The sequence below is a fragment of a genome, unplaced genomic scaffold (genome assembly GCF_019419815.1).
Source record: "Pyrus x bretschneideri cultivar Hongxiangsu unplaced genomic scaffold, Pyrus_bretschneideri_v1 Contig77, whole genome shotgun sequence".
Taxonomy (NCBI): Eukaryota; Viridiplantae; Streptophyta; class Magnoliopsida; order Rosales; family Rosaceae; genus Pyrus; species Pyrus x bretschneideri.
In genome coordinates this window covers 728,406-749,352 of record NW_025999817.1, presented here as the reverse complement: position 1 = coordinate 749,352, position 20,947 = coordinate 728,406, and the positions used below count along the sequence as shown (strand labels likewise).

General features: G+C 36.9%; 3 protein-coding genes across 3 annotated transcripts; all 3 read right to left on the bottom strand.

The window, feature by feature from the left end:
* Positions 1-1,319: 1,319 nt before the first annotated feature.
* LOC103964472 (endo-1,4-beta-xylanase 5-like) lies at positions 1,320-4,694 on the bottom strand. Its single transcript, XM_048575010.1, has 7 exons — positions 4,643-4,694; positions 4,311-4,357; positions 3,897-4,122; positions 3,544-3,710; positions 3,204-3,302; positions 2,130-2,921; positions 1,320-1,921 (listed from the first exon to the last, which is right to left on the bottom strand). The coding sequence occupies exons 1-7, from the start codon at positions 4,692-4,694 to the stop codon at positions 1,571-1,573; spliced, it is 1,734 nt and encodes a 577-aa protein (XP_048430967.1). The 3' UTR covers positions 1,320-1,570.
* A 7,790-nt stretch (positions 4,695-12,484) lies between these two features.
* On the bottom strand, positions 12,485-14,990 carry LOC103964463 (endo-1,4-beta-xylanase 5-like). The gene is made up of 7 exons (XM_009377397.2): positions 14,933-14,990; positions 14,688-14,734; positions 14,373-14,592; positions 14,118-14,281; positions 13,911-14,009; positions 13,022-13,810; positions 12,485-12,850 (listed from the first exon to the last, which is right to left on the bottom strand). The coding sequence occupies exons 1-7, from the start codon at positions 14,988-14,990 to the stop codon at positions 12,485-12,487; spliced, it is 1,743 nt and encodes a 580-aa protein (XP_009375672.2).
* Positions 14,991-17,624: 2,634 nt separating this feature from the next.
* On the bottom strand, positions 17,625-19,089 carry LOC125472925 (E3 ubiquitin-protein ligase SINA-like 7). Its single transcript, XM_048575025.1, has one exon. The coding sequence runs from the start codon at positions 19,087-19,089 to the stop codon at positions 17,758-17,760; it is 1,332 nt and encodes a 443-aa protein (XP_048430982.1). The 3' UTR covers positions 17,625-17,757.
* Positions 19,090-20,947: the final 1,858 nt, after the last annotated feature.

The following is a 20,947-nucleotide window of genomic DNA, read 5'->3' as shown; positions in this document are numbered from 1 at the left end:
TTGAAAGTTCATGAGTTGATCCATCTTTGTTTGATATGAACAATCATTAAAGATCTCACTGCATCAATCAAAAACTTAAATCAACAACTCAAATCAACAATCATTAAAAATCTCACTGCAGAATTTGATATGAAAGAGTTGGGTCAATTGAACTACTTTTTGGGATTACAAATTAGTTATACACCAGAAAGGCTCTTTGTGTCTTAATCAAAGAATATATCAGAATTAATAAACAAAGTTGATATGCAGGATTGTAAACCTTGTCCTACACCATGCTTGCCATATCAAGTTATTAAAAGATGATGGAAAACCATATCATAGCCTTGAGCATTAGAGAAGCATTGTAGGTGCACTTTAATATCTTACCTTCACAAGACCTCATATAGCATTTTATATCAATCAAGCATGTTAGTTTATGCACAATCTGATGGAATCACATGTTGTAGCTGTTAAAAGAATTCTTAGATATCTCAAAGGTACTTCAGACTGTAGCATTCACTTCAAATTAGGACCACTTCATCTCCAGGCATACAATGATGCAGATTAGGCAAGAGATCCCAATGACAGAAGTTCTACTTCCGTTTTTGTTGTGTTTTTGGGATCCAATCCAATATCTTAGGCCTCAAAGAAACAACATACAGCGTCACGCTCATATATTGAAGCTGAGTATCAGGCATTGGCTATCACAACAGCTAAATTTGTCTAATAAGACAACTCTTTTGTGATTTGCATCTTCCACTTCTCACATCTCTAATGCTATATTGTGACAACATCTTGGCTATAACATTGTCTACAAATCCAGTCTTTCATTCCAAGTCAAAGCACATCAAAATTGACTACCATTTTGTTCGAGAAAGAGTCACAAGAGGTGATCTTCATGTTCAACATGTGTTTTTTGCAGAGCAATTCACAAACATTCTAACCAAAGGGCTATCATCATCATTGTTTTATCAACATTGCAGCAATCTCATGCTCAGTTCCCTTGAGGGAATATGTAACAATATCAAAGCTAGTGATCAAAGTGATGATCCAAATGAAAACAATACAATGGTTAAGATTGTGCCATGCGTCATTAGATGAAGAGGGTTGTTATCAAGGTTGTTAGGATTGTAGTTTGTTGTAATATGATGCTAGCACATTGTATTAGCTTAACTAGCAATCTTTGTAGTGGATTAGTAAATAAGACTCTTTGTAACAAAACAATTACTCGTTAATGAAGAAAGAACAATTCACAAAAACTCTTAAGCTCTCTCTCTAATTCTCTCTGCATTCTTTTCTGAATATTCTTTGCATTTCTTCAATTCTCACAGAGAGCACTTCAAGTGCTTTTGGAAACAAAAAACATTTCTCTAAAAGCGCTTTTAGTCATTTAAAAAGTACTTCCAAACGGCCTGAGAACGAACATATCTTAAACTTTTGAAAGAGTATATAAGAAGAAGAGCGGCGTAAAGAGTATAAGAAAGAAGATCGTGACAGAGTTAAGAGTACTGCATGTAAATTATTTGTAAATTGATAAAAAAAAAAAAAAAAAATTCAAAATCGATTATTGTTGTAGGAAAGATATTGCTCGCTAGACTTTCAGGGTATCAATACGAACAATTTCCTGTGGTTCAGTTTGTGTGACCCTAAGGTTCAAAGAAAGTGTAGAATTGGTGATGTGGTCTTCTACAGTTATCTCATAATCTCCATGAAACAAGGAAAAATCAACAAAGCCTCGATCATTTGCTGTGATTTCTTGAGTCCCAGACCTCCACTCAGCAATCAGCTTATCCACAACATCTCCTGATGGAGTATTTTTGAAGTTGTTATCTGCAAGGGTGGTAACATTAAAACCCGCTGACAATGGACCTACAAACATGATGATCCCTTTAACCGCAGGATGAGAATATCCCTCCCGTAGTATCTCTTCCAAATATTGAGCCTGCCAACAAATTAAACAAGTGTACAACATCTGCATTTCAAAATGTCATACCATTTTTTTTTTTTTTTTGGAAAAATACGCACAAATAGAACTGAAGAAACACTAAATCTACAATGAAATGGCCCCGATTCTATTTTTATTAAAATTTCGTAACCGATCCTATTTGCACATGTCCCCGTTGCTTACTGCTTTAACAAAATTAGAATACCTGATTAGGGTCTTTTGCCACATCCACTTCTGTAAGCCATATTGGCAGTCCTGTTGCCCCTAACATGTCTATAGTCGATCTCATGTAAGCAAGGTTTGGCTGACCAGAAACAAAGTGGCCTTGCAGCCCTATTCCTGCTGATAGATTTGCATTTCCGGGATATGATAAAATCTCTTGAAGTTTCTTCTTATAGTTGGCTGCACCTGCTTTCATGTCTTTACTATATTCGATGGAGTTATACTCATTCATGAACATAACTGTACTAGGATCAAGCTGTTGAGCTGTGAAGTAGAATTCTGCAGAAGCATTTTTGCCAAGTTTGTCCTCAAAGAATCTGAAATGAAGATTCTCATTCACTACATCCCAAGCAATCAATTTTCCTCTGTACCTAGAAACCACTGAGTTGATTCTCTTTGCTGCTGCTTTTCGTAATTCCTCGGGGGAAAGGGATTTAACCCAGTTGGGCTGGGCGTTGGCATTGTCCCAGAAGACGTTGTGGCCTCTAATCGAAATTCCATTCTGTTGTGCAAATTTAACCATGTCATCTGCAATGGTATAGTTTTCTTGGCCTTGTGTTTTCTCAGTGCTGTACCACTTCATCTCATTGGTGAAAGTTGTCCATTTGAACCTTGACGTGAACCAATTCTGGTAATCAGGGCTTGTGAGGATGAAATGGTTCATTCCACACCCAAATGGGAAGTGTGACTTGACTTGCTTGATGGTGACTTTAGCTCCTTTTAGAGGAGCTTTACTTGCTTGAGTTAGTTGCAACTTCACCCTTTTCTTACGTACCTGCAGGGATTTAAGTGATCAAAATTGTCATGAAATTACATGACATGACATGGTCACAGAACCCGTTAAAGCGATCAAATTCCCCCTCATATGTAAGTATAATGCAGAACAAGAAGGGGAAAATGACTCATTTTTAAGTAGATATCTGTTTGATAATTCTGGAATGATTCTAGCTATGTAAGTTATGATATTGTAATCAATCTAGCGTGTTATCCATAGATTCTATTACTAAGTATACGCCATTGATGTTAAATAGATGTGATTCATCATGCTTGGGTTTACCTCATTGATGCTGTTGTCTTGATGGGATCTCCATTCATCCTTGGTGAAAGGTTGCAATGAGACATTGTCCATCCATATTTCAACTGATGTATTTTCAGCCTACATGAAATGATACATGAAAAGCATAATCAGTCAGCAAACTCATTTAATTTCGACCTTCTGGTGGCGGTGGCATCAATTCGAAAGCAGTGATTCTTTTTAAGTTTGTAGTTTTATCGGATGAATAAAATCCTGAACAAAATGGGAGAACTTTTGAATTTCTAATCAGTTGCGGTGACGATATACAACACAAAGGTTGTCAAAACAAGATGGTTAAAGTCAAAATCAAATTTCAACATACCTCGAATAGAATCTCAACTGGGGTTGTGAAATTTGCTACCATGCCACCTTTTAGCAGGGTCCAGCATCCTTTCTTAGCTATTACATCGCCACCAGGTACAATATCTCCATTGGGAAACTTAAAAACAACAGCTACAATCTCACTTCCTTCACTGACTTGAACAGAAGCTGAAAGTTTTCATAGTTTGGCACAATCAATTAAGAATCATGTAATGATTTACATGATTAAATCACTAAAAAAAATCATGTAAAAAGTAATTAAATCACCTGAACACTATCGGAAGAAACAAGTAGCCAAATCTTAAAACCGTACGAGACATAAATTGTATTCCATAAAGCTTTTTAACTAGTTACCAGAAAAGCTGTAGATTTTCCCTTCCTCGACTTGAACCATCTGCGAGAAACTGTCTAATGGATGTGTTCTATTGTGTGCCACAATGAACCCGTTTCTGTGCTTTGACGTTCTTCGTACTTCTATCCTCCCTTCTCCGAAAGCTTTCCATCCTTCTGTGTTGTGATTAAATTCTGGATTTACTATAATTCCTCCTCCATACAAAGGATCTAGTGGTTCTACCAAGCACTGTTTGATCAAAATTATAGAAAAGGCACCAAAAAAATCAGCTTTTGGCCTATGTTAACTTTAAACAATGTTTCAAAGACTTGCTGAAGCTGGTACTGATATGTATTTCCAAATTTAATTGTTATAGTGACAAACTTTTGGAAGCAAAAGAAATAATAATTGTGGACAGTATAGGAGTTGATTCTTGCTTTTGTAGTTGTCGAGTAGTTGTACGACGAAGCGTGGGTTCCATGCCCTGTAGCAGTTGTAAAGGTTTACATAAGCAAGAATTTATACGACAGAAAAATTGATTGCAGTATGATACCCAAACTAAAGGAGGAAAATAGCTTCTAAATAAACAAGATTAACATCCTAATTAATGCTTAATCAGTTTTCTTTTTGTACAATTAAGAATATTTTGTTCAAATAACATGCAAACAATCTTTTTCTTTTCCATATTCGGTTGGCGCATTATATTTTCGGCAATCTTATGCTTGTGCGTGAGAGGGAGAGAGAGAGAGAGATAGAGAGAGAGAGAGACCGAGAAAGAGAACAATGCATGAAAGAAATAAGGTGCAAACTGTTGTGAACATCTTGATCACTTCACAACACCAACGGCCTTCCTTCCTCACCCAATCGAAAAATATGGTTCAAATTTTGTGGAAGAATGATGGTAATGTCACAAGTGAAGAAAATAAAGTTTGGAGCAAATACTGAACAATTAATGAAAAAGGAGGAAGGAAACCCTGCAGTCCACAGAACAATTAATCAATCTTCAAAACACAACATTATGTGGTATTTATAATGTACTATAGAATTGTGTAATGTGGTATATTAATTTCTAAACTTTTTTTTACATGATTATTTTCCAAACTTATGCTCCCTATTTTGTTCAAATTCTCTTCATCATCCCACATTTGATGCTCTCATGTATTACAGATCATGGGGATTTTAATTACCAAATATAGATACATTCATCCCCCTGCTAATTGAATTTGAAGGTAAATGAAATCTTAACATTCTCAAAATTAGTATTATGTAGTAAATGCATGAATAAGAAAAAAGAATAATTGTCTGGCGTTTCTGAACATTTGATGTTATTAAATCTTTGATTATCCATGTAATGGACATAAATTTGTGTTTTAGGTTCATTCAAATTCGTACTCCATGGCAGTTTTCTAGTAAAAATTGAACAATTGAGAAAACTCTTGGGTAGAAATTGCAGACATTAGTTTAACCCCATTGGCTAAAGTGGGTGTTCTCCGTTATGCGCTCGAGTTCGAATCTCCCCAATCTGGACAGTCTATAGTTTTTTTCGGCCAACTTCCCAAAAGTCTATTGTTTGGAAGGAAAAAAAAGCTGTTAAATAGAAATAAAGAGAAACGAATTAATGTGGCAATAAAGATATTGTTCTGTAGGCTGTTGCGCCAGGATTTTGTGATAATACTGTAGAGATCTATATTTCTTAATATGTACACGTTGTGATGTTTCAGTTTCAAGTATCAATATGAACATGGACAATGGCCTATGGTTCAGCCTATGCAACTCTAAGGCTTAGAGTAGCCGAGGTATTAGCGATGTGATCTTCCGCAGTTATCTCATAAACTCCATGGAACATAAAAGTATCGATAAATCTTTGACCATCTGCTGTGATTTCCTGAGTTCCAGAGTTCCACTCCTCAATCAGCTTATCCACATCTCCTGATGCGTGTTTTTGAAGTTATTCTGCAAGGGTGGTAACATTAAACCAGCTGACAAATAGACCTACAAACATGATGATCCCTTTAACTACAGGATAAGAATATCCCTCGATCGCTAGTATCTCATCCAAATATTGAGCCTACAAACAAATTAAACAAGTGTAAAACTTCTGCGCTTGGAAATGTCATAAGCCAAGGTTTTGGTTTTCAAAATTTTACCTGATTTGGGTTTTATCGACATCCCGTTCTGTGAGCCATATTGGCAACCCATTGTTAATTAATCCAGTCTTTTGTTTTATTATATTCACACCCCACAAATTGTTGAATAAACCTCACATACTTAATAAACCCCACATTTTCTTTTTCAATTAAAAATTATCTTAATACACCACACTTACTTCCCCATCATACTCTCACACCCCACATTCTTAATATACACCTTACATTTTCTATATGTACCCCATATTTTCTATACACCCCACATTTCTCAAATCTTATAAAGCTTTTAATTTGAACAAACAATGCCGACTAAAATTTTGATAAAAGATACCGCCTGAGATTTAAAGCATATGTGGGTTGTTTTCAATTCCACCATTAAAACCTATGTCGTCTGTTTTTAATATTTGGTGGTAATTTTGGGTGTTTAATTCTTCATGTAATCCCCGTGATCCCTAAAAGATGAATACGAACACAGAAGCTTGAATAACGCATCAAAAGTAAGATTAAATAATTATCAATGTCGTCAAAATCCCTAAAACAATAAATAATATGAAGACTTACCTTATGTGAAACTTCCAAAACATCGATTTCGTGTTTCATTCGTCAAAAATAAATTTTCTCAATCAACATGTTTGTAGTTTCATTGGTTAGAGTATTGTTCAATAATGGAGGGTTGGAGGGGTTTTGATAGTTGAAGAAGATAAATAATACGTTAAAAGTGAATTGGGGTGTATATATAATTTTTTTTTTTTAATTTTTAACTTAATAAGGTCAAAATTGTCATTGCATAGTAGGATAAATAAGTTATTTAATATTAAATTTTAATGTGTGGTGCATTCAACATTTTGTGAGGTGCTAATATAAAAAACCAAAAGCATTTAGTATAAATCATTTTTATTAAATACAACATTCACCGGTTTTATTTTTTTGATATTATTCTAGTGTGTGTGACCTACTAGATTTCAATTAAAGCTGGGGGTAGTGGATAGTTTGATTAATCAAATTAATCTAATTACATAGTTAGAACCATTGTAATTCAACCTTGTAGGAATATCCACAAACCAAATAGTAACATCTAGCAATGACTTTTGGCTACCCAAATTAGTCAAAATATGTTTGAATTCATGCAACACTATTTAGAACTTTAGTTACAGTTACAATGCAATTCGGTTTCTCTGTTTGCTATCTTTCGATCATAAATTTTAGAGCATGGAACATTTGTCAAACTCTAAGCATGAATATGATCACCATGGTGTATCTCTTATACATTGCTTTGACCAAAGATTTTTGGAGATAGATCATCAAGGAGCTACTAGCATATCAAACATTCATGATTACCTAGAAGGTAATATATTCCTTGTTGTGCATTTCACGTATCTCCATGTTGATGCACATGATCCCAAACCTTAAACTATAGAGCTCCACTATTGTTTGAGAGCTTTGAGGTGAGACCAAAGATCACATTCATTAACACGAGATAACTAGTAATGTCTCAGGTCTAAGAATTAGTTGCATCCATAACTCAGAAGTGTTGTATGATTGGCAAGTAGTCAATCTTCCATTCGTACACTTCTATGGTTGGTCAATGTTCAGTGAACTCGATCTCATAGATGAGTACCTTTATGTCTATTCTATGTCACTATATGCTTAATCTGAGACTTACTACAGAATACGACATAAACTAGCTTTTGCAGATGTTTGATAGTCCACTCGATCATCATATGGCTAGGAACATAATTTAGGATTTAAGATCCATAGGGTACATATATCAAGATTGGAACATCTTTGCAGTCCTACTAAAGTTATTCCTTGGATTCATCCTAACCAATAACGAACCTTGAATCTTTCTACTCGATTGATAGATGTTCTCACTTGCCTTTTTTTGTCAATTACTCGACATTAATTTGACTAGAATAACCAATTACGTGTTGCCACATTAATTGTTTTTGAGCATATTTCAACACATGAAAGACCTGTTTATATTCATAGCATTGTTAATCCCTAAACCATATGCTTCATGCAATAATATTGATATCTATCTTCAGCCATTAATAGAAGAGTTGAAGAAATTGTGGGAAGATGGCATCACCACCTATGACCAAGGTTCTTAAAAACGGTAGGCGCCAGTCGGGCAGTGGGTAGGGGTTTAGCACCTAGGCGACCTATGCGGATTTATGTAAATTTATTGTATATCTTGTAAATAAGAGCTTATTTACACTTAAAAAAAAACTATACTTGTATGGATAATAAAAGAATGATAAAATGAAAAAATAGAAGTAGAAGATTACACAAAGTACATCTATCCAATAAGTTTAATATTTAAAAAACAGTAAGCATATAATCATAATGAGGAGTATTCTTGGATGATCGACCAAATTCTTCTTGGTCATGATCCTTTCATTGGATTTGACATAGACTAAATTATTTAACCTTGTTCTATCTAGTTTATTTCTTTTCTTTGTATGTATCCCCTCATAAGGGCTCCAATTCATTTCATAATCGGATGAACTTTTAGTCAATCCATCCTTTGCAAATTAGGTACACCATTTCATAAGTATACCACCATGAAACTAAAAAACAAAAAGCACAAAATTAATTAAAAAAAAAAAAAACCACCAAACCGCCTAGGACCGCCTAGCTCCGGACCGATTTTTTGAAATGATTTGCACTAAATAGTGGTGGGCCTTCATCGCTTAGACCAATTTTTAGAACACTGCCTATGATGCGTTTAGGAAGGGTCATTCACATTGCGAGTTGCTCTCTTGTGGACTTTTAATGACTTCCTGACCTATGCAACCTTGTCAGGTTAGAGCACAAAGGAAAAGTTTGCATGTCTTCACTTAACTATAAGACTAATTCAACGTATCTACGTTTTGGTAAGAAAATTTTCTATTTGGGACATCATTGCTTCTTGCTCATAATCCTTTTGTTTTGTTGGCATCGAAATGCATTCAATTTGTTTCATGAAATGAAGTGTGCACCATCGACAGTTGTGAAGTGCCTTCGCCTGTTGTCCAGACTAAGGTATGGTTTTGGGTTGAGGTGATTTAAAAAAAAGCTGGGAGAGTTTTTGGTGTTTGGTAAACACCCCAAACCAGTTTTTTTTCAATGTTTCAAATGAAAAAAGCTAAAAAGTGGAAGCTGCAAAAGTGGCTTATTTTCAAAGTTTCTCTTGATTCCTCACACTTTCAGGAGGAAGAACAACGTCGCCACGTCCCGGCAACCCAGCTCCAATCTGTTGATTAAGAATTACAAATTGACGGCCCAATCATCCATTTCTTCATCGTTGCCTTTCTCCTCCCCTTCATTGCTTTCTCCGTCGCCATCTCTGCCTTTAGCTTTGTCATTAGAAATGGTGAATTTCTCAACCTTGAACGTGAGGCTGGAGTGCACAATTTCAGAAATCCTAGTCTCGTAAGTTCCATTAAACCTTAATTTGGAGGTGGAGTGAGAGGAGGAGGGGATTAGGGCGATCCAATGGGGTCGAAGAGAGAGTGAGCGTTGTCGTCATCGCTAGAGAAGAAATCGTCCTCTAAGGTTCCGATGCGGGTGAGGTGAAGAAATGGGCAGTCTCGTCGGCGGAGATAGATTGGAGAAGGGGACTTAGCTAGAGATCTGGGAGAGCGGTGGTTGGTATTACTAGCACCAGCAAGGTTGAGGCAGGAGATGAGGGATTTGAGAGAAGGGTCACGGTCGACGAAGGAAGTGAGGAGGTGGGTCCCATTTTCGACCACCATGTGGAAGAAGAAGATGAGGAAGGAGAGGAAGACAAAGGTGAAGAGGTTGCCAGCGAATGACGTCGTGGCTTGTTGTAGCACATCTAATATTATACCTTTTTGGTCATTTCACATAGTCACAACTGTTTTACATAAAAGTTTACCAAATACTATCATACTGCGTTTTTTTTTTTTTCAAAAGCACTTTTACAAAAAAGTTTACCAAACACTCTGTTACTTTATTTCACAGCTACTTATTCTCACAGCATAGCAGAAGCAACTTTTTTTTCAAAGCACAACAATACCAAACCAGCCCTAAGTATTGGTTTTGGACTGCTTAACTTTTTTTTATAAGCAGGAGTGAAAAAAAGCTGAGCTCCAATTTGTGTTTGGTAACTTAAGCAAACCTAGCTTTTTTTTCAAAATCACGGGCATTTAAAGCAAAAAAGCGAAGAAGCGGAAACTTCTAGCGTGATGTTTTGGTAGTGGAGTGATGACCCTTAGCACATGAGTTCAGATTAGTGTTCTTGCTGGGGGGGTCTGAACAGGCGTTGCCTCATCTAACGATTCCTTAAAGCTAGAGACGATGTCTTCAACGACCTTTATCTGCCATTCGAGGTCAGTGAGCTTTATCTGTTCCCTCATTCGTGAAGGTTTTCGAAGCTTATCATAGAAGCATAGATTTGCAACAAGCTTTCCCAGATTCGATTCATGGTGGGACTACCTTTCATACTAGAGAAGTTGATGTGCTCAGAGGTGACGCATGTGTAGTAATATTGCTTTGGAATGGCCATTGCAGTGGTGGTAAAGTGATTTGGTTAAGAGGAGTATGAGTTCACTCTCAATGAAAGCACCAATTGTTAGAACCAAATTTGCGAACCGCCGTCAATGGTGGAGATGCACAAATTTGTTGACCTACAAAATAGTAAACAACTGTAAGTATCCAAAGACCTCACCGCGAGAGGGGGAGGGGTCAAAAACTCTTTGATGGTCAAGGTAGTAAGCAATATTATGAGACTCAAGCAGTAGACAAGAGAATAAATGTACGATAATTACATTACTCGAGATTAACCTAGATGAGGGTATTTACACTAGTTGAGGTAGAGACATTTTAGGATAAGGAATCCGTATGAAACCGGGAGAATCCCCGAGGATATATAGGAAATAGATATTAAATCTTTTTGAGAGTGTGATTACTTGCCGTGCACGCCAATCCTTAGATTGTAAGCACTCCAAGAATATAGTAAGTTTGCTGATTCCTTACTAGACTAGGTTCTCATGTCTTACGGAAAAAGTATGGTCAATCCTAGCGAAGTCTGACGACTTCGCCCATTGCTCTGAAACAGGATGATGTTGGCATTGTTGGTCCATTTATTCAGCTCTGCTAGGAAGTTGTTGAGCCCATTATCGGACTTTTGAGGCATTCTATTTCGATCCGCCTTACTCCAGCCCTGAAAAATCATGATCCCACATCTGTAATCATAACTTGACAATGTTTCATGTGAATGAGGATTTTAGCATAAATGTGTGATTAGAAAGGTTATAGGTTATGTTAACCTTACAACATTGTTAATTCCATGTTGAAGCACTTGTTTGGCTGAAGCTTGTGTTGACGACAGGGTATGAGCACAATCACTAGCCATTAAGTAGTTTTGATCTCTATTCAGAAACGCAATTATAAATATGACATTTGCAGACCATTTGTAATCCAATATAAATAAACATTTAAATGGTCTACAGTGTAATGGAATTAAGATTGAGATATGAACCCTTATATCAGCCTTCTGAATGTGTGTCTTGAATTAATCCAAATAAGGCTGATTAAATCTTTGATAGACATGTGATTATAATATAGGATTTTGGTCTCCTTTATGGACGGAACCTTAATACCTTAGCCAATATAAATACTAAGGTCCCTACAAACCTCAGATACACTTCAAACGCTTCCAGTACGATAGTTATATCTCGCTAGGTGCTTTGTAGAAGACTTTAGTATTGTTACTGTCTTCATCCTCTCATATTTGTCTTCAATGAGCCCATGACTACCGCTTCGATCAGGGTAGCCACTCCTTTTTGTGTTAATTATATAGCCATATAAAGCTAACACCAGCCTCGTCTACCACTAGTACAGCAAACTAAGGATTTGCGTAAATATATAGACTCGGGGTCTTTAATATTCTTAGTGAGGCATTATCTCAAGTTCCAACTACACAATAAACCCTTTTGGTGAAATGTACATGGAGGTAGTAAACTTGAGATGGAGAAATATCATGGTAACTTCATCAGAATGATAATTCTCCTTTTCAAGTTCATCAATGAGTGTCAAAATTTCTGCCGTCCTTTCTACTTCCTAGGAGACCTGTTGTTTGCCCTGGTAGTTCCAACATTTTGGCCTTTTTCTGCTTAGAACACGGGAAATTTTGACACACACTAACGGAACACAAAGTTTCTAATCAAGGACATGGGATTCTATCTCTTGAAGTCCAGGGTGATGCTGCCGATGTGATTTTTTATGTTCTTAAATAGGGTCACTTGGTATTAGAGCGATGCCAGCCATCAAATTAAGAATAATTTTTTTTGGTTCTATGATGATCCACAGCTAAAGTAACAACATACTCGCAAATTTATATAAGAACATAATCAATTAGTTATTAAGAGGATAACATTAACAACACACAAAAGGCAAGATAGCATAAAGCTTGTACTAAAACCGCAAGACAAAAAAAAAAAACAAAAAAAAAAAAATCCTCAAACAGAAAGTTGGATCTCCAAAGGTTGGTGGGACGCAGTGGTTGGTGCCACATTCAGTGTTTGAACCAAGGACGAATTTGTCACCGCTGATGGCCGAGTGATTTTCACTTTGTAATCACCATGGGAGAGAGAGGACTCAAAGAAACCATTAGCGTCTGTCATGCCAGAAGAAGTTAAGCCAGCCCTCAAACCCCATTCATGTAACAGCTTGTCAACAACATTACCAGTGGCCAAGTTGCGGAAATTGTTATCTGTCAAACACATTCTGTAGCATCCCTGAGGTTTCCAAGCAGACCAAATAATAATTCCTTGAATCTGAGGGTGAGCATGTAGCTCTCTCAAAATTTGTTCCAAGTACAAAGCCTGCCAATATAAACAGAAACGCTAGTCATACTGAAGCACATCATAAATTTTTCCCCATATAACCATAAACTCTAGTTATATATAAATTGAAACAACTAGGGTTTAGAAAGATCAAACGACATTATTAGTTCAATTTGTATAGTCTAACACCTTAAATTGATCAAATTTTACCTGATTGGGACTGCCTTTCACATCTAATTCTGTAATCCAAATGGGCAATCTTGCAGCAGCAAGAGTATCGATCGAAGCTCTTATGTAAGGAAGGTTAGGAGCCATACTAAAATGAGACTCAAGCCCAATCCCTAACCGTGCATTTCTGTTACCCGGAAAAGTTTGTATCTCTCTCAGCTTTTGAAGGTACTTAGCGGGTGTAGATAAACCATCTCTACCGTCCTCAATGGTGTTAAATTCATTCATGAACATGGTGGTTGCTCCATCAGTTCTAATAGCCATGTTATAAAAAAGGGCGGAAGCTTTTGAACCCAAGATATGTTCATAGAAATTAAAATGTAAATTTTCATTCACCACATCCCATGCTATAACTTGCCCTCTGTATCTATTGATAACAGAGTGAAGCCTCTTGGCAGTGGCCGCAAAAAGTTGCTGCTTAGTGAGTGATTTGACCCAACCGGGGGTGTACTGGGGATCTTCCCAGAACACATTGTGGCCACGGACTGCAACATTGTGTTTTCTCGCAAACTGAAGCATGGCATCAGCCACGGAGTAATATTCATGACCCCAAGAAGGTTCAGTGCTGTACCATTTCATTTCATCTTCAAATGTTGTGACTCTGAACCTTGATGTGAACCAATTTTGGTAGGCAATGTTGGTGAGGATGTTCTTGTTGATAGCACACCCAAAAGGGAAACTTGAAGACTTTTGTTGTATGGAGATTGTTGCGTTTTCTAGTGGATTACCTTGTGCATCAAGTACTTGAATTCTCACATTTCTCTTACGAATCTAAGATATCATAGTTAATTAGTCTTTAAGTAAACCTCATCGGAGTACAATTCAATCATCAACAAACCTACTCTAGATAAATAGACATGATCAAACTCACTTTGGTAATGCTTTGATCTTGATGGGACTTCCATTGCTTTTCGGTGAATGGTTGCAACGAGATGCTATCTACCCAAATGTCAACAGATGCTATGTTGCTCTGCGGAGTACATAAATTTAAATGAATGAAATGTATGACACAAGAACGCACCGCAATTATAACTGGAAGACTACTTGTACACTCTTGCCTGCAAGTATTGAGTATTACCTCAAAATAAAGCTCAGCTGGGCCTGATGAATTGACAGTTAGACCACCTTTGAGCATGGACCAACAATTTGATTCGGCAACAATCGAACCAGCATATACGAATCCACTATTTGTCTTGAAAACTGCTGTTACTGGTACACTACCGTTACTCACTTGTATCCAAGCTACACTTGCACAAAACAAATATTAATTTTTGGAAGGAGTGCATGATGACTTTGTTGCAGTATATATAGTTGCCCGTAACTAATTCTGTACCAGAGAATGAATAGAGCTTGTTCCTTTGCAAATAAATTTTTTGAGAAATACTGTCATGCGGTTCATTTCTGCTATGTGCCACAACGAACTCGTTGCCTTGTGATTCTCTGTGTTGTAGTTTTGCATTGCCAAAAGCAGACCATCCTTTCAAGCCATGTTTTAGTTCCGGGTTTACGACGATGCCTCCACTGTATTTTGGTTTATGAGGCTTTTCCAAACACTGTACAAAGGGCAAAAGATAAAAATTCAAAAAGTTAAATTTGTTACATTCTAATTCAACTAACAAAACAAGAAATTCCAGTGAAAGCAACTTGCCTCAATACTAGCTGTGTAATCATAAGATAATGCGTTCACTTCATACCCTGCACAACATTTGATTGAGTAATGAATTGTCAAGAACTAGCTAGAAAAGCTAATAGTGATTAATTGTTCGTTCGAGAACTGTGAAATAAGGCAACAGTTAATATGATTCATTGGCAATAAAGGTCGGCTATAAGTTTATAACGTGACGGCTCTCATGATGAACATTGCTCACAAAAGATGGTACATGATAAACAAACCTGCAAAAATGGAAGCGCATAACAACAGAAGCAAATTGATTCCTCCCAAAATCTTCATTGTATGTTGTTTGCTTGCTAATTACAAACCTTAGAGTGAGAGAGAAGAACCATAAGGTAAGAGAGCATATTATGCTTTGTATTTATACAGAGATGAACGCTGATATTTATACGTAGAATATGGCTAGATTTTAGCGGGGTAAAAAAAAAAAAAAACAAAAACATGACACCGATATTTATAACCATATCCCATCAAGCAATTAAAGATATGAGACGATATGTATATATCCCGTATAAGCTTTCAATGATATACGTTGTCTTAATAATTAATTTGACTGAAAAACCCAAAAAAATTATAATTGTTGTAGGATATTTATGTCTGTCCACTAATTGGTGTAACTGTTGTAACCGTTAGGTCATTAATCCCTCAAATGAATAAGTCATTCATTCCTCAATTAATTAGGCATTTGATTCTTCCTATTGAATTAGGGGGGGTATTTTGTGTAATTTTTCATAATAGCCACACCACAAGTCTAAAAGCTGGCTATGCCTCACATTGTAAAACACTACAAGAAATTCTCGAATAAAATTCTTTCATTCTCTCTCAAATTATTTTCCGCTACATCAATACTTAATTTGACTGACATTAAAATTATTTTCCACTATATCCATAAAATTCTTTCATTCTCTTTCATTCAGGGCTGGTTGGCTAGCTATGTTAGCTCAGTCCTCAACCCATTTGGCTATATTTTGGTCTAGTGGGTCCCAAATTTTTTTGGCCCAACCCTCCATTGGAGATGGATTTTGTGTCAAAACAGGCTATATTTTGGCCTATAGCCATTTGGTCGACTCGGTTGGAGATGACCTTAGGACCTTCATGCCTCACAAGCTCAAATCAATAGGTTGTACAATTACAAACCCTAATGTAAGACCTTATAAGCTTTTTCTATATTTCAACGATTTTTCAGGTGATATTCCTCTTCACTTGGAAGTGAGAGATCTTATGTTCGAATCTCGTAGATGACGAATTTGATAGGCTACCCATTGTGTGGCTTAGCCGAACTCTCCATCCCCTTAGTGTAAGAATATCGATGTACTCAAAAAAAAAAAAAAAAAAAAAGACAAAAACAAAACGATTTTCTGATGTGGGACTCTTAGTGTTGTGTTAATAATAAAAACCAATAAGTGGATTGTGAGACGAGGGGATGAGTCAAGCGCTAAGACCCGTACCCCCATGGCTTGGGTCTTGATGTAGCGAGTAGGGTGATTTGCAACCTACCCAGGTAGGGTGTGCTCTGCTCTGTAAAACTTAGAGCCAGACTGTGATCTGTTGGACCTAGAGCCACTCTCAACCTTCTCGTACAACATATCACTTAATACCCTGCTTAATTACAAGCCCACACTATCAGCTAGGCACAGGAATTACAAATTATAATGTAAGACCTTATAAGCTTTTCTCTATTTCACTAACTTGCCGATGTGGGAACTAGGTGTCGTGTGAATTTGTAGTATAGGGATTGAGGATAACTTGGATATATGTTATCAGTAAAGAATGATCACCTGTTGACAAATTTACCAAAACGAAATTGTGGTAAAAACTAAAACAACAGGACAAGTGTGTGGTCGACCAATAAAATTGTATGAAGCTTTCTATTTTACAGTCAACTCTAAAGTAAACGAAAACGAGTGTCTAGTCGATCAAAAGAAAACAAAGCTTTATATTTTGATCTGGTAATCTTCTATAAGGTCAATTGGTGTCTCTGCCAAGAATAATGAGAAAGTCGTCCAAGCCTAAGCACATAAGCAAGAGCAAAAGCACAAGCAACAGCAAGGGTCCTCCACTTTTCTCTAAGTTGGGTCACAAAAGCTACAAAGGTTCTCTCTGATCATTCTCCAGATTTCTCTTGTTTTTCTTTTTCTTGTATCGCAAGAAGCCTATTCGAGTATTGTCAAATCATAGAAACGTTACTATTAGTCGCATTCTCAAATCATAGAAATAAAAAATTGGTAATTTAAATTATCATTGCGTTCACTAATTCATGCTTAGTCCTATGCTGGTTTTTCTATTTTGATTTTTTTTTTTTTGAACAAATGATATTATTTACATTAAGGGAGAAGGGGTGAACTTTAGCCTGAGTGTGAGATTTTAAACTCTTATCTTGGCCAACATCCAACCAAGCTTAGTTTTTGGGGATTTCTATTGACATATAAGTAATTTTCGATTTTTGTTTTCAGCCTAACTTCTTAGAGTAATTGGTGCTTAAAGCTTTTCGTTGCATATGAAACAACAGATAGAGAGAAGATGTTACATAAATATGAGCATTCTACAATACCCGTTATGCTTTTTATACTATCTTATGAAATTTTGTATGATGGTGGAGAATACAAGAATTAGCATGAGGAAAATTCTCTTTGTGTATTACCAAACATGGGATATACCAAGGAAAATGAGAATAATATTCATACGTAGCATATACATTCTGAGTAAGTGAACTGTGAGCATATGAAGAGCAAAAGGAAGGGCTTCTTAGAGATCGAAATTTCAAACATGAAAGTATCGTCTATACTCTGAAACGATCTTATGTTTATTCATCAAATTCACCGTTTATGTTGCCACACAGAAGGAAGTACAAATACAAATATATGTTTTGCTCAAAATGTAAAAATAACATTATAATCGACTAATCGGGGGAGAAGTACATGAAAAACTAACAAGGCTAAGCCTTGCATTAGACACTAATCAAATTGATACCGAGTACCAAACAATCTTTTCCAATGTTAATTAAAAAGTGGATCGTAAAACATTAAGAAACAGCACACCGATGCTTTCAAAGGATGGATATAGGGTGGTCATCCTCAGGCCATATGCAGAGATCCATCTTAAGCTGGCCGCAAGAACTGATATAATCAGTTGGGATTAAGTGGAAACCTGTTTTAGGAGGGCTGTCATCAATTATAATTCTTGGAGTGCTCTTTGTGAAAGCCTGTAATCTTAGGCGATTTCCCTTAGTTTTTACAACAAGGTCATAGAAGAAACCTCCTGTGGAGCTGGGTTGAATACAGCTAAGCATCACGGCATTTCCTAGATCTTTAACACAATGGTTCTTGAGAACAAATAATTCACCTTCATTCTTTTCTTGGAAAACCACAAATTTGTCAGTAGCTGATAAGGTAACTGGAAAACTGCAGTGGTACTCGAATCGTTTTGCCGAACCAAAATGTTTACGCCTGAAGTGTTGACATATCTGCTTGGATGAAGCGACAAAGTCACAGCCTAGATGGGGACATGAACAAGGCGAGTACACACATGTCTTTAGATGTTCACTTCTTTTGTCATAAGTGACCGACTCTTTGCATCCATGCTTGGCATTTCGGCATGATATTGTTGAAACTGATTTAAGGATCTTCTCAATTGCACGGCAACGATTAGAGCAAATGGACCCGGAGCAGGAGGGACATTTGTTATTAATTTTGCCGATGCAAGAGGAGCAAGCTATATGCCCATTTTGATTACATTGGAAGACAGGGATGGTCAAAGGTTCATAGCAAATTGGGCATTCAAACAGATCTGGGTCAGTTAGGGTTATGATAGTTTTATCAGACCTTTCATTATTTTCCTCTTCGTCTTCAACTTCGATTTTATCTTCTTCTCTTTCTTCTTCTTCACTTCCGTCACGATAGCGATCTTCTTCTTCACTCCTGTCACGATAGCGATCTTCTTCTTCACTCCTGTCGTGATAGCGATCTCCTTCTTCACTCCTGTCGTGATAGCGATCTCCTTCTTCACTCCTGTCACGATAGCGATCTACTTCACCTACGTCACTATCACTTTCATCTTCTTCTCTTCCCGCGTATCCTTGACTTTTTCTGGCTCTGGATGCCCTAACCATTGTAACAGGAATGAAGTCGTGATCACTTTCCTCTTCTTCTCTTTCCGCATCTCCTCGAACCCTTTTGGCTCTGGGTGCCCTAACCCTGGTATGAGGAGCGAAAGGATTTGGACGACTCAGACGAGCTCTCTTGGTCCTTCGGATGATGCTGACTTCTTCATCTGACTCTCCACTTGGAAGGAAACCAGGTGTTAAATGGCGCTGGGGCCGCATCAGTACTTCTTTCTTCAAATCTGAATATCCATTGCTCAACATCGATGATCTTGCCATTTATATACAATGAATAAATCAATACTTTATAAGCCCTTATATATAGGCTACGCGTACGCCTCAGTTGGAAGAATATCAATCCTAATACAGGTTCGTTTTGCATTTCTTTGGGAGCAAGAATTCAAAACAAATAACGAAACAACTTTTCATAGAAGGACGGGATACGATACGATTCGATTTATGTAATGAATACTGATTTATCATAATAAATATTTTCCTTCGATTCGATTTATTTAATGATAACGATTTATCATAATAACTACTTACTTTCCTAAACAGATAATGATTATCTCGAAATTACGAGTAATTCTAAAATTAAATGCTCCATGAAAATCGGAAAAAGAAACAATGAGACTTGCAGAGTTGGTGTCACATTCAAACTCTGATTCCAAGGAGAAATCTGTGGCTGAAGGTGTAATTTTCAGTTCATAATCTCCATGGGAAAAGGAGGCCTCAAAGAAACGGTTAACATCCGTGGTGTCGAAAATCACGCCATTCAAACCCTATTCATATGGAATAGCCCCAGACTGGAAGAAAGGATTATCCCGGACCTACGCCGAGGTATTGACTGTGATTCTCAAATATTGCAAAACAGAATGTGATAATAGAATCCAATAGAAACAAAGACACAGGGAACGAGCAACTGATAATTCAGATACCTAATAATACCAAACAATTTTTTTCCATGAATGTTAAAACAGCGGATCGTACAAGTTAATGTCCAGACCAAAAAAAAGGAATTATTGCTAAGCTACACGTTTACTTGCAAAGGATGGAGCGCAGCCATACGCGGAGATGATCAGCAATCACCCGGCTTGCAGTGTTGTTTGTGAAAGACTACAAACTCAGGGAATTTCCCTCAATTTTCACTTCAAGATCGTACAATAAGCTTCCCAATAATGTTACATACAAGTAGGCGTGACAGAATTTCCTAGACCTTCAAGAGTTGTCTATGAGGATAAGTAATACTACACCATCTTTTGTGTCCTTGACATCTAAGGCCACGGAAAAACTGCTGTGGTACTCGAATCTTGCTGCGGAATTTACATGTTATTACATGCCTTTTGATGTTTTTTTCTTATGGTAAATGACAGACTCATTGCATCCTTGATGTTTTGGAAGTATATTGTTGTAAATGACACAAGAACCTACTTAATTGCGTGGCAAACAATTGAAATGAATAGACCCATAACAGGAACAAGGGCAGTGAAACTTTTACGTTCACGGAAAATAACCTTCATTTAATAAAAGAAACCGTATTGTCACAAACCATCTCAGCCGTGAAAAGTGCTAAAATCTAACGGTGTCAAAAGTTTTGTCTAGCTTTGTCCTCCGATCTGAGCCAATACATACACACATACTACGTAAACCGTCTAAGAAATTGAAGGAAAACGAAGGGTTTTTTCCACATCATGACTGACCAGCAACTGGCTCAGTACAAAAAACCAGGTGTAACGCAGGAGAAAATAAAAATAAACATTCATCATATAGCTATTGTAAATGGGTGGAAGTTACCGAATAACCATGTCCCATGGTACAACAACGGATCTTAGACAACTTATGTTTAGCAACACTGTTACTGGAAGGATAGAGGGCACTGACCAATAAGCCATATGGTAAGTTCCAAGCTGACCACAAGAACTGATAAAATCACAAGGTAATAAAAGGAACCCTGTTTTAGGAGGCTTGCTGTCTTAATCAATTTCCTGCAGCTTGCTTGGAATGCTCTTTGTGCAAGACTGTAACCTGAGAAAACTCGCCTTTGTTTCCACATCAAGCTCATAGAAGAAGCTTTGCATGATGCCGGTTGAATACAAATAAGCATCACGGAATTTCCTAGATCTTTAACACAATGGTT